At 49.9% G+C, this 14,099-nt stretch overlaps 1 protein-coding gene across 3 annotated transcripts in view; it reads left to right on the forward strand.

Moving 5' to 3' along the window:
* The window catches only part of ATP6V1C2 (ATPase H+ transporting V1 subunit C2), a gene marked incomplete at both ends in the record, with an annotated part of 41,331 nt that overhangs the window by 7,173 nt on the left and 20,059 nt on the right, over window positions 1–14,099 (forward strand). For all 3 annotated transcript variants that reach the window (XM_084235012.1, XM_084235013.1, XM_084235014.1), the window contains one exon: window positions 13,459–13,544. In XM_084235012.1, the coding sequence (XP_084091138.1) occupies window positions 13,459–13,544 (86 nt within the window). The remainder of the gene's footprint in view (window positions 1–13,458; window positions 13,545–14,099) is intronic.

Genomic DNA, 14,099 nt, shown 5'->3' on the forward strand with positions numbered 1-14,099 from the left:
GTGTTTCAGCTTATTTTCTAGGCATATGATTATTGACAAATAATTTCTTGTCCTTTTCTCTCATTTCTTTGTCTTATTTAATTGCATTGGCTACTATTCCAGAAAAATGTTTGATTTGTCGATGCTGGTGGAGGACATCTTAGCCTGCTTCCTGTCTTTAATTTGAATAACTCTAGTATCTTACCATTAACTATCCTTTTGGCTCTTGTTTTGAAATAGATATTATCATGCTGAAGAAGTATGTTTCTGTTCTACTAAGGGTTTATCTGGAATGAGTATTGCATTTTCTCTCAAATTCCTTTTATGGTACGTAATGAATTTGTCTTTTTTCCCCCTTTGACCTCAATACAGTATATTTAAGAAACATCATCATTACTGAATTATCTTTGTGTTCCAGGGAGAAACCTCATGTGTCATTAGAACTCTATTTGCTATATTTTAAGATTCTGCGTTGGTGTACAGAATAACAATAATGGCCATTGTTATCACCACGTAATGAGTTACCATTTACTAAGTGCTCACTCTGTGTGGCTCGGGGAGGTGCAGTAACTGAGGAGGCTAAGCTTGAAGGCTGGGAATCTAGCACAAAGTCCTTGTTCTTAACCACAATATTGAGATTCGTCTATTGTATGGTCATGTAAAATTAGAAAGCCTTTTTAGTGTCAGAAAGATGACAGTTTTGCAAAAAGGATTGGGAGGCTTTACTTTTTTCCTGTTCCTGCTACACTATTCAGCTTTTCTTTTTTTTAATTTATTTTTATTTATACAAGAACCAGGGTACAGGCCAATGCGCGGGAGGGTGAGAGGAGTCACCATAGACAGAGCGGGGAACAGAACAGGCAGACAGGAGAGGTCTGCGTGCCGTGTGGGTTGCTCTATGGCCGGCAGGGATTGAACCGGCACTGCAGCGGACAGCTTCACAGCGCTGCGCTCAACCCGCTGCGCCACCAGGGAGGCCTTACACTCTTCAGCTTGGTGTCTACCAGCCACCTGGGATCGTTGAGCACTTGTGATGTGGCTAGTTTGAACTGAGAAGTATAAAATACTCCTCGGGTTTTAAAGCTGTAACCAAAAACAAATCAATGTGAAACTATCTCATTAGTAAATTTTTATGTGGGTTACCTGTCAAAATAATATTTTGAATATTGAGTGATGTAAAATATACTATTATAATTAACTTCATTATTTTTACTTAACTGTGGTTACTAAAAACTTAAGTCACCTGTGGCTTGCATTCTCTATTTATTGGTTATCACTGGGCTAGCGATCTAAAGGATGTTTCTCCAACTCATTAATGAATCTCCCCAGGGACCTTGATGAAATGGATTCTGACTCAGTGGGGCTAGGCTGAGCCTGGAACTCTGCATTTCTTATGAGCTCCCCAGTGGTACAGGGGCTGCTGGTCTGCAGACCTCACTGGGCATACCACAGGTGATCAGGTGCCCCCAAACTGTAGAGTGCATCAGAATCATCTGGAAGTTTTATTAAAATGTGGGTGACTAGGCTCTACCTCCCAGCGTTTCTGGCTCAGTAGGTCTGAGGTGGGGGTCTCAGAATCTGCATTTCAGCAAGTTCCTGGGTGACCCTAGTTCTGCCATGTGTTCTTTTTTTTTTTTTTTAAATATTTTTTTAAATCTTTTTTTTTTTTTTTAAGATTTATTTATTTACACAAGCACTGGGTACAGTCAGAAGCACGGGAGGGTGAGAGAATTCACCAGAGCCAGAGCGGGGAGCAGAGCAGGCAGAAGGACCGAAGTACACTGCTGAGGGGAGCAGCGGGCGGCAGGAGAGGTCTGCGCGCCATGTGGGACCCTCCTCTAGTGGCCGGGGAGCAGCTGGGAATCGAACCGGCGCCGCAGAGGCTGCGGGCTGCTTCGCAACCCAGTGCTCAACCGCTGCGCCACCGGGGAGGCCCCTCTGCCATGTGTTCTTGGGGGCAGCTGACTCAACAGTGACGGGACCTTCTGTTTCTGGAAGACTTAAAATGTGTCACTGTGGCATCTTAGGCCTTGGTAGACTTTTAGGAGTGACTGGAGCACAAAAATTCCCAGTGTTATTGGTTTCTCAGTTGACTCTTTGGGGAAAGAGAGTGTGGTTTTGGTAAATTTCATTTTTGTAGAAAATAATCCCTTTTATCAACTTTTCCAAGTTTTTTCCTCAGAGTCCACGAACATATTTTTGAGTATATTGTACTTGTCTCTTTTAATTTCTCCTTTTGAGGGTGTTTTGCTGACTTTGATTAGGCCACTCAGTGGTTTGTCTTCTTCACTCTTTAAGAGAGCAGTTTTCCTCTCACCTTTTTAAATCGATTTTATCACTTTTCTAATTTCTAGTTTCTAAATTTCTGCATTTACCCTAATTTCCTTCCTCTTACTTTATTTGGGCTTTCCATAGAACATACTGTGTTGCAAACTAAGTTCATTTATTTTCTTTTTTGTTGCAGTCTGCATTGCTCAAGGCAGTGAATTTTTCTGTGACTATCACACCCCTTTCGACACGTTATTTTCATTGTTTTTCCTTGATGTTCTGCATTTCTCATGCTTTTAAACTTTCTGACAGGTTGAGTTTCTTTGTGGTTTCTGTTTTTGCTTCTCACTTCTAATTCTGTTGCTTTGTTTCAGAGAGTGAAGGAAGTGCCAGTTCTACCTTTGGGAATTTGAGGTTTTCTTGGGATCTCATACATTGCTGCTTTTGCTACGTGCCCCTGGCTCCCCGGGTGGATGTGATCTCTCATTGCACAGCACTGACGTGTTTACCAGAGCAATACTACCACAGCTTTTATGTCTGCTGCAGCCATAGTTTTACTCCCTGCCGCTCTTACTGGGTGCAGCCGAGAGTCTGTGCTCCGCAGAGGACTGAGGCTCCCCGAAGTGCTCTGAGCCTCTGTCCATGCAGCTCCACACGGTACTGCTCGTCAGTCCCCTCTTTCAGTAACTGCTGCTTAGTGGTCATCGCTCTGTGTCAGGCTCTGTACGAGGCGCTCACGATGGCCAGGTGCACTGGGCGGGTCTCCCCACAGCAGAGAGGAGACCGTGGCATTTACGTCGTGGAGGTGCTTGTGTGGGGCCACGTGGCTGCCAGGCGTCACCTGCTCAACCTGGTTCTCTCCCTTCCTTGGTCAGAAGTCTTGGCCATGGACAGCGCCGCCCTCCCCTGTCCCCTTTCCTTCGGCGCTGCCGGGATTGTCTCTTCTTTGCCGTGGGTGACTCAGGACCCGGCAGTCCCCCGGCCCCCACTGCTGCAGCTCTGACCAAAGCAGAAGGCCAGCCGGCAGGAGGAAGGAATGCCAGCAGGGCTCTCCACGCGCAGGCAGGGGTAGGGGCCAGCCTGCGGCAGGGCTGTGAAATGCTGCCATTCTTGGGAAGCGAAGTGTTGTACTACATGGCGCTTCTGTCTTAGCACTGCCAGCTCCTGCGGCCTGTGCTCTGCAGACCTCAGCCCAGAGGGCACACAGCACTCCCTGGTGACGCTCCGCATGCCTTAATGGATGGCAGCTAGACTGTGCTTGTTCTTTAGACCTCAAAGGGTCACTTTAAATGGACCTTTTTGCACCGTCCGCATGCTCTGCTGTCAATGTCATTCCCAGCAGGCACCTGCTAGTAGGCAGTCTCCTCTCCTGCGGTCCTGCCCATCTCAAAGGCTCCCCGGAGCCCAGCAAATGGTCTGGCACCCCCCTCACATCTGACTGCACTTGAGTCCCCAATAGGACCCAGCTCTGCAGCCTCTGTCTCCAAGACCTGTCCTGTATAGTCCGTATCTCAGCAGACCCCGTGCTCTGCCCTTGTCTACGACACCACCTTCAGCTCCTTCCTATATATATATCAATTTATAGAAACATGTCCTGGATTTTCTCTTGGCTTCGTGGGTGGAGACAGCCTGGGGGAGCCTGGTGTGTGTGTGTGTGTGTGTGTGTGTGTGTGTGTATGAATGATTTATTTCATTTATTTATGCATGCAAGAACTGCGGTACAGGCCAGAGATGCAGGGAGTGAGAGGATTCAGCAGAGACAGAGTGGGGAGCAGAACAGGAGGATCTCCTGAAACACACTGCTGAGGGGAGCAGCGGGAAGACAGGAGAGGTCTGTTACACCATGTGGGTAGCTCCCTGGCCAGGGATTGAAGTCAGGCCACAGTGGCTGGAGATAGCCTGATAATGCTGAGGCTTAACCCCTGCCCCACCAAGGAGGCTCCTTCTTCCTATATTTTTGCAACTAACTCCTAGCCCATCCTCCCCCTCCACACTGCAGCCAGGGTTATCTTTTAAATACATGGTATCACTGGACTCTTGTTTGAAACCCTCCGCTGGATTTTCACTGCCTTCCACGTGAAACCCTTACCTTTCTCCATGGCTTCCGACCCTTCGCTGGCAGGGTCCTGGGGTCCTCCTTCAGGGCCCACCACCAGCCTGGCTCCATCCTGCCCTGGGTCGGCTCAAACTTTCCCCAGTCCAGAGAAGTCACCACCCACCTCCCCACCTTGCCGGGCGGGCATTTTTTGGTCATCAGATCTCAGATTAAATGTCGCCTCCTCCGGAGGCACCTTCTCCAGGCCAGGAGACAGCCTAGGCCCTCCAGGGCACCGTGCTTTCATTCTCTGCATTCCACACACCCTGTCGCAGTTTTCTTGTTTGTCTTTGTCTTGGGTAGCCCAGGAGCCCCAAGAAAACAGGGATCCTATTGGTATTCCCAGCTGTGAGGACACTGCTGGGTCGTTGGGGGTGCTGAGTGTGCCCCCTGCAGAAGGGGTCTCCTCTTTTTGCACATGCTCTCCAGGAACTGCAGAAAATCCAGTCCTGGGGTACCGCCTCCAGGAATCCTAATTTGCTCTGTCTCAGGTAGGGCATTTTAATGGAGATCTGCATTTTAATGACTTAATCTTGTAGACCTGCATCATGTGTTATTCCCAGGCCCGTAAGCAGCCACCACACGCGGCAGACACTCCATTTATCTCTGTTGATGCCTGACACGGTGTGCTGTGGAACACGGAGACATCTCAGCCGTAGCCTCTGAGCTGACAGGCCAGCTCTTGGGGGTCAGCTCTCCGGCACCGTCGTCATCCTCAAAGTCTGTATCTTAATCTAAAAGTTATCAGCCAGCTTCAAACTGCTAATGGGAATCTTTTGCATCCATTTGCCCTATATTTCTTTTAAAAGTTTTATTAAAGGTTTTTTTTTTACCCCACTACCATCCCGTATGCCCTTTTGAGCCCCCCTCTCTCCCCCCCCTCTCTGGATCTCAGAAACCTCACTGCATTTGCGTGTCCACTGGTTTTTATAAGTGTTTTGCTTTGTCAAAGTGTCTGCAATGTGGATGTCCAGTATTTGCACATCATTCCATTGAGCTCCTCCCAGTTTGCTGTCAGTAGCTGTGCTTCATCCTTCTTTATGGGTCAACAGTATCCAGGGGGTGGAGAGACCCGTCTTCCTGCCCCGTCTTCCACCAACGGGCAGGTGGGCTGTGCCCATGGCTGGTTATTGTGATCAGTGCTGCAGTACACGTGGGAGGACGTACGGTCCTTTGCATTGACGATTGTCTACCTGGATAGATGCCCAAGAGTGGCATTGCTGGGTTATATGGCATTTTCATTTTTAGTTCTTTAGGGAAAATCCAGTTTTGTTTTTTTCAATATTTATTTTATTTATTTATGCATACAAGAGCTGGGGTGCAGGCCAGAGATGTGGGGAGTAAGAGGATTCACCAGAGACAGAGTAGGGAGCAGAGTAGGCAGATCTACTGAAATACACTGCTGAGGGGAGCAGGGGGAAAGGCAGGAGAGGGCTGCTGCACCATGTGGGTCAGCTCCCTGGCCAGGAATCGAACTCAGGACTTAGAGATGACAGTGCTGAGATTTACCCCCTAGACCACCAGGGAGGCCCTTGGGAAATTCTTCACATGCACAGGAACTTTAGTAGTTTCTTGTCAGCTCCATCCCCAGCCCCCAGCTCCCCAGCACAGGCTCCGCAGCACCACCACAGTCCCTACTCCAACTCCTCCCTCAGCTGCCTGCCGCTAGGTAACAACTTTTACATGTGGCTTAGGTAAATTTCTGGTGCTTCTTCATGCAAACACAAGAAAAGTCCTACACATTGATTATGTATTTGTATTTCTTCAAGCTGTCCACTTGAGCTGTGTTGCTTTGCTTTTTTTTCACCTAACATATCCTGGGAGGTTCTCCCACTGTGCATAGAGTTTTCTCTATTCCTAAGCTACCAGCCTTCCCTGGGTGCCAGAGTTTATTGACCAGTCCCAGGGATAGACACTTGGCTTATTTACTCCTGTGGAGCAGGAGGCTTCCCAGCAGTGAGGCCACACATTTGCTCACACCCACTGAGTGCCCACTGAGGAAGCCAATTCTCTGGCAGTGGGCTGCTGATGCAGCGGGGGGAAGTGCTGACTGAGCCCCAGGTGGCAGCATGAGTGGCCTATTGTGCTTGGTGCTGTCTTGGTGACGCTGCCTGGTGTGTAATTGATACACAGTATGTTGTGCTGAGTGCCAGAAGCAACGTGTACCAGGCTGGGGTGTTATCCAGAGCTGTGTTGTATTTGTTTAGGGTGATTTGCCTGGGGAGGGGGCACTTGACCGTTGGAAAGGGTGAGACATGTCCAGGCGGCTCAGGGTATTCTGGTTTCTCCAAAAGATGATCTGGGGCAGGCAAGGGTGGGGGTGACTCGGAGAAAGAGGAAGCAGGACAGGTGGGGGTGTTGCTTGTAAACTCTGCTAAGGAGTGCAAACATCAATATTTGAACTTCTGGGGAAATCATTGACATAGTTCAAACAGTACAATGGCATGCCGAGATGTGTATTTTTAGATATCCCTCTGGCTCCAGGGAAGGATGGACAAAAGGGGGCTGAACTGCAGGGAAAGCGGAGAGGAAGTTGTTGAAGGATACCTGTGGAAAAGGTCGTGGCATCCAGACCACCACCCAGGGCAGGACCCGACAGATTTGTGGTGGCTCTAAAACACAATGTGACAGAGAGAAGGGGAGCAGAGGCAAGGAATTTTAGAGAAGATGATGGCATGAGCCTGAAAGGCCAAACCAGGCCTTGACAGGCTCCCCAAGGCTGTCTCCACCCACGAAGCCAAGAGAAAATCCAGGACATGTTTCTATAAATTGAGATATAATTTAATACGGTGAGACACCCTGTAACATTCGCCCTGTACTGGGCACATTTATTGGCCTCCAGTGTATTTAGAGTGATATGGCCCTCTCTGATGCAGTGTATGCCAGGGCGGCATCATCACCCCAAAAAGCCTGTCCCCATTACAGTCTGTCGGTCACCTCCAGGGAGGCGCAGGCTGGCCTGGAGGCCTGGTGACTTGTCCTAGTCATTTACCTGGCCCCACCTCCTGGTCCTGCCTTGCTGATTCCGGGCAGGTAGGTTATATTCTAGTCACGCTTTCATGCCACTAAAATAACAGGAAGGCTTTTTTTCAATGGAGGGAGGGCCTTTTTCATTGTCGTTTTTAATGGCAATAAAATACCTACGTCATTATAATTAACACCCTGATTAGCATCTTTTATAAACCTTTGTCTGTGTTTTTGGTTATGTCCTAAGGTGTATTTCCAAAAGTAGAATCACTGGTTCAGAGGATGTGGGTGGACGTGAAGCTGTTTGTGGCTCAGGCGTCTCCCAGTGAGGCTGTAAGAAGTGCCACTTCGCCAAACCCTTGTCAGCGCAGTGCCTGAAAAAACTGCATCTACTCTCAAAATGAACATGATGTGTGGATTTCCGCCCGTCTGGGGGCTGTTCGCCTGGTATACATTGGGGTCCAGCTCCATGGGAGTGGGGTCCCTGCTGCGGGCATGTGGCCGGGCTACTTGGTGACTGAAACAAATGTGCAGAGGCTCCTTGCCAACCCCCATGCCTGGGGGCTGGCTGGTCCTTCCTAAAAGGTGGGGACCCCAGAGCTTCTCACAAGCACTCCGAACAAGGAGTCCTTCTTGTCCAAACCTCCCAAGGAGGGGCGGTTTCTGAGGGAGATTGGTGTTTGAATAGGACCAAGAATTTCTATGCCAGGGTGTGGGCGAATCAGCTGTATGTAGCCAATATGGCTGAAGCGAATACTGTTTTGCTGAGCTGTGAGAAGAATCCCTTGAAAGATGGGAAAAAATCAGTCCCTTCTTGAAACTTCCAGTTTCTGAGAAGCAAAGCAGGAATTCAAAGCTTGGTGCATCTGTGGCCAGAGCCCCCACCCCCGAGGGTCCCTCAGGACACTCCCAGAGACCCCACAACTCCCCAGCCCTTCTAAAGCTGCCACAGGCTCCCTGTAGAATCCCCAGGGATCCTAGAGCCACCCCCAAGCCACTACAGCCCCAGTCACCTAAGAGCCTCCCAGGGGCCTCCTTAGATATTTGTTTTTATAAAAAGAAACCCACTGAATTGCTCTCTCATCACATTTTCCTGAAGGCTTCACCACAGGCCACATAGATTGTGTGGGTGCTCGACTGAGGAGAAAGCAGAGGTGAGGTGCCCGGGGGCTCAGTAAGTCACAGGGGAGCAGAATGGGGAGCAGACTCCTCAACAGTGTGGCTGCTTCCAGGCCCCCTCAGGGCTCCTGTGTGGCTGCAGGACAGTCAGCCCTGCAGGGGGTGTGGGGTGGGGCTCTGTTATCCACATGGAGAGGGGACTCAGTCCCTCAGCCCTTCGTGTGCAGAGTGGCTGGTGTGGACAGAGCCTGCCTCAGAGGCAGAGCCGCCGGCCAAGCTGACACAGCGCAGGGCCGCGGCGGGTGTCTCAGCCTCCCTGGGTCTGAGGGGCTTCTGGTCCCGAGGAGTCACACACACTGGCTTTGGAGGATGAGCTCTGCCCCCCGCATGGGGCCGTGTGGTGCTTGCTTCAGACCCTGGGAGACCCCCTCCACCCCACCCTGCCAGCCCTCTCCTCCCAGGCAGGCAGGATCTGAGAACCAGGCCCACCTCAGCCTGCGTGGCCTGAATTTTGCAGAGAACCCAGGGGAGGGGAAGCCCTCCCTGCATCGACTCACCTGACACCCCCGCTTCAGAACCGGAGAGCCTCGTTCTCTGCACAGGTGATCTGGATGCCGGAGACATGGCTCCTTCCCACAGAGCAGGCCGTGGGGCAGGCGGGGACAGGTCTCCCGGCTGGGGCGGAGGCCCTGATGAAAGCGGGGCCTCAGGGGTGCTCTTCAGGAGAGGAAACAGTTCCCAGTCGCAGCACCCTTCAGGGAGACCCGCCTGTGCTCCTGCCCGGGGACGCAGCCCTGGGAGGGGCCCTGCCTCTCCTCCAGGGTCATCTGTGCCAGCCTCCTCCTGGGCCAGGCGGCTCCCAGAACCCTGCCTGCTGCCCTGTGCACCCACATACCCGGGCCTGGCGCAGCTCTGGGGTCCGCATGGCGCACAGATGAGCTTGGGACCCCAGGGGCAAGGAGGGAGACAGACCGTGCAGGGCTCCCGTCCCTACAGCCCCAGGAGTTGGGGCAACCTGAGGTCCCAGAGCCAGAATAAGCGGGGCTTCCAGGTACCCCCTGGTGCTGGTGGAAGGACATTTTCCTTCACTCCTGGCCACGGGCTGCTTTTTCCTGACTCTTCTCCCTGAAGGTTCCAGGTGTCCAGATTCTGCCTGCCCAGCTCCTGAAGGTCCCCCTTCTAATACCTGCCCCATCTCACACCTGGGTAATGCCCCTGCTCCGCCCGCTCCCCCTTACCCTAACTCTCCCCCGGAGGCACCCCAGATGACCGTCAAGCGCAGTTAATTTGGAAGAAACCTTAGCAGGCTGTGCCCGGCAGCGTGCGCTTGAGTTTTCCTTTTTTCACCTATTGTTGGTCTTTATGGTGAATGCCCACAAGTTACTTCATTCTTTCCCGTCTCTGCCATCCCACTCCCCAAGTGATACCACTGCCGACGATTTAGTGCCAATCTTTGAGTTTTCAGTGTATAAGACAAACGTGCATTTCCATGTTTTTGCCTTTGCTTTGTACAAAAATGACTGTAACGATCGATACTGTACATTGTTGGCTTTTTCACTCGACTCCGTGGGGTGCAGCTTCGTGATCCTCGGCCGGGTCCCCTGACGGTAGCGCTGGATGGTCCCAGACACCTTGTGTGGGTGGCTTTGTGCCCAGGTGCCAGGCTGTCGGAAGGAGCGATTCCTAGAAGGTCAATTGCTGGGCAGAAGTGTCTGTGTTCAAAATGCCTCATGATATTCTGTGACACTCTCCGGTGAGTCGGACCAGTTGTCACCCCGTGTCAATAGGGCTTTGGCATTTCTATTCCCCTGATTATTTACTTGCTGGTGCTGAAACTGTAAATCTTTTTAACACACCCAGATGGTGAGTGAAAATGTTTCACAGCAGGTGAGGCTGAGCTTTTACCCTGATGTTTATGGGCCATTTATTGCTTCCAAGCATTTTACCAGCTGTCCTCACCATCGGTGCTGACTAGTGCTTATTGCATCCTGTGCTTGGCCATTTGAATGTCTTTGGAGAAATGTCTGTCACCAGTTTATCCACAGTGTCTCTTATCATGAAACAAATCTTTCTTTCTCAGATAACAATAAATACTAAGATGGCTTTCTGTTCTAGTTTTTACAATTAGTGATCGTCTCTTTAGATTTATTTAAACTGGAACAGTTCTTCAAACTTCCTTTGAATTCCATGACATTATAACTTTTGAAGAGTACTGACTGGTTATTTTGTCAAATGCTCCTGAACTTGAACGCAGCTGCTGTTTCCACATGACAAGATTCAGGCTTGGCCCTTGCAGGGATCCCACAGAAGGGACATCGTGTTCTTCGTGCATTGCTCAGGAGCACACATTGTTCCTCTCTCCCCTTACTGATGATGCTAATTTTGGTCACATAAGATAGTATCTGCTGCAGGAAAAAAAGTTTTCTTTAATGAGGTCCAATTTACATACAGTGAAATGTCCACATCTTAAGTGAACAGGCTGATAAATTTTGTTGGGTACATCATTGTTACCAGAACATTGATTAAAATTACATACTCTTTGCATTTTGCTCTTTTTTAAATAAAAATATGATTTATTTATCTTCCCTTTAGGGTAATATAAATTTTTGACGAGTGTCTTAGAGGAAGGTGCCAGGTAGTTTACACTGGCACTGAAGAGTCGACCTTTGGAGTCCTGTAGATTGGGAGCAATTTCTGCCCTGACAGTGGTTACCCGGGCTGGGGACGTTAAGCTCTCTAAGTCTTCATTCTTTTCTTCTTTAAATGTTTTACAAATCATTATCTCAAAAACTGAGTCTCTGAAACACTCGAGCCTTTACAGTCATTTCATAAAAAATGAAAGTTGAAAAGCTAGCAAGAGATCTGAATACAGTTTTCTCAGAAGAAAAGAGTTATTTCTAGAATCAGCAAGTCTGTGAAAAGATGTCCAGTCTCACTGGTGGTCAGAGAGGTGCAAATTCGAGTAACACTGAGGCCTGATTTTTCAACTGTCACTTTGGCGGAGATGAGAAAGATCTGTGACTGCTACTATCATTCAGGGCTTAAGGAAGCAACATTTTCATGCATTGTTGGCGGGAGTGTATGCTAGTCCTGTATATCTGGAGTTTATTTTGTCCTTATTGGTTAAAATCATAAATACTTACACTTTTTGTTCCAGTACTAACTTTTATCAACTTATTCTGTACCTACCTGCACCAGGTGGGCAAAATCTGGGTACCATTGCAGCATCTTATTAAAGTGGAAATAATTCAAATGCCCAAGAGCAGAGTTAGTTAGGACACAGACATGCAAAAAAAAAAAAAAATGCTATGAATAAATGAAAGGAACGAGGGAGAGCTAGCCTGACAAACATGAATTGTAAAGTGATAAAAGTAAACCTGAGGCAGCAACTACACTTTCCTGTTGGTGGCCAGCAGCAGACGGTCACTGCAGTGTCCTCAGAGGAACCAAACTGGAGCTGGCAAGGTCACATGGTCTGCCCAGAAGACTCGGAAGGATCAGTGACTGTACACCCGTATCTGCCACACTGGTCTCGCTCAGTGGTGGAAGAAGAGTCTTCCGGCTGTTTGTCTCAACTGGCCACTTAAAGTTGATGTTTGTGATAACAATGCGTGGAAAACCAGAAGGAAGGAGAGTGTTATGTGCACACTTTATTTTGTGTGTGTGGCAGGTTTGAGTTATTAGGTGTTTTCCCCAGAATAGTTTAACGAGTTTATGATCGTCACAAAGTTGCACTGCTCAAGCTTGCTCCCTGAAATGTTTTGGCTTGTGTGAGTGCTTTACATTACATTTAATGCTTTACGTTAAATCCACACACAAGTGAAAAATGGAAAAACGGCCCATTCTTGGGTTCTGTCCGTTTTCTCACTTGCATTGTATACTTAGGTGCCTTTGGGTCATGGAAAAAAAATGTGACTTTTTGAACTACCAATAACAGGAAGAAGAGATAAAATTTGAGAATAGAATATTTCCCAGCACCGTGGTTTCTTCCTCCTTTTTAAAAAAAAAGTTTATTTTTATTTATTTATGCATGCAAGAACTGGGGTGCAGGCCAGAAATGCAGGGGGTGAGAGGATTCACCAGAGACAGAGGGGGGAGCAGAACAGGCAGACTGACTGAAATACACTGCCAAGGGGAGCAGCAGGGGAGACAGGAGAGGTCTGCTGCGCCACGTGGGTCAGCTGCCTGGCCGGAGATTGAAGTCATGCTGCAGAGGCTGTGGACAGCTTCGTAGCTGTGCTTAACCCCTTGTGCCACCAGGGAGGCCCTCGCTTGAGTGGTCGGCCCTGGAAGTGGATGCTCTTGGCTCTCCACATAGTGACAGTGAAAGGATGATCCCTCCAAATGGTCTCATCTGCATCCTACAGAGAAGAGACCCGAGGTCGAGACTGATGCGCTGACCTGGAAGCAAACCCTCTCCTTGGCGATGGGTGGAGCCGTGGCCCGCATGAGCCCTGCTGCCTCCGAGCCCTTGGTGGCCACTCTGCCTTCTCGCACTTCCGAGTCTCCAGATGTTTCCTGGAGACTTAAAATGTTTTAACTTTTCTAACGATAAAGCAGATACTGGGTTATAAAGCAGATACTGGGTTCTCCCTGCACAGCAGGGAGAACAAGATTCACGCAGCTGCAGGCTCCAGACTTTGGTCTCTTGTTTTAGCCCCATGTGAGACCTGCCTGGTTCCCCGGTGCTGGAAATCCTTTACAAACCTGATTTTCGGTGGCTCCCAGAGGACCCCTCACTCAGCTGGACAGCCATCACTGACCTAAGCGACCCCCTGTAGACGAAACTTCCAGTGGGCTCTGATGTTTTACTGTGGGCCCATGTGCTGCAAAGATCATCTTTTTATTCTGCCTCCCATTTCCTCAACATAATTTTCCAGAAGTGGAAATACTGGTTTCTGGGCTTTTGACCTTTCAGCCTCTTCACCCATCTGCCAGCTTGCTCCTTGGAGGCTGAAGCCCGATCCTTTCCCCCAGAGGGCGTGAGGGGTCGTTTCCTGTGCTGACCGGCCTCTCTCCTTTCCCCAAAGCCTCATCCGGAAAACGGCGCACAGCGTGGTGGAGGTGATGGAGGATGCCAAGGAGAAGGTGCAGGAGAACCTCCTGGCCAATGGAGGTAGGTCATGATCTACCACACTTGGCTGCTCGGCTCACCGTAGCCCTCCGTGGCCCCAGCTGCAGCCACCCTGGAGAGGCTGAGGGCCAGGGCCCCCCACGGGCCCCCTGGTCAAGCTGGACAGAGGCCATTAGCGCAACAGCCCCTGCCGACGCATGTCTAAAGCATCTTACCCTGGGGGTGAACTCCACAAAATCCGGTGTGAAAATGGGTCGAGTGAGGTCTCACCCAGTCTTGATTGTTTGGCCCCCCACCTTCCCCAACAGAGTCCCCCACCCCGACAGGCTCTCCCGGGAGCTCCACCAGCTGAGGGGCGGCACAGACTTACGTTGAGGCTGTGCCCGGTACAGTGGCAGAGTTGGACCCGAAATGCTTTGTTCACTGCTGGCGCTGGGAGTCCGTCTCCCCGGGGCGGGTGGGGTCAACCTTTAGATTCCCTCGCCATTTTGGCCCCTTGTGAACACATTAAATAGTGCACTTCAGAGGTGCAAGGTGAAAACGTAGGCACTTTGGGCACGAGAATGACGCATCTGGAGACAGTGGCACCTGCACCCC

Source organism: Talpa europaea, assembly GCF_964194135.1.
Source record: "Talpa europaea genome assembly, chromosome: 6".
Taxonomy (NCBI): Eukaryota; Metazoa; Chordata; class Mammalia; order Eulipotyphla; family Talpidae; genus Talpa; species Talpa europaea.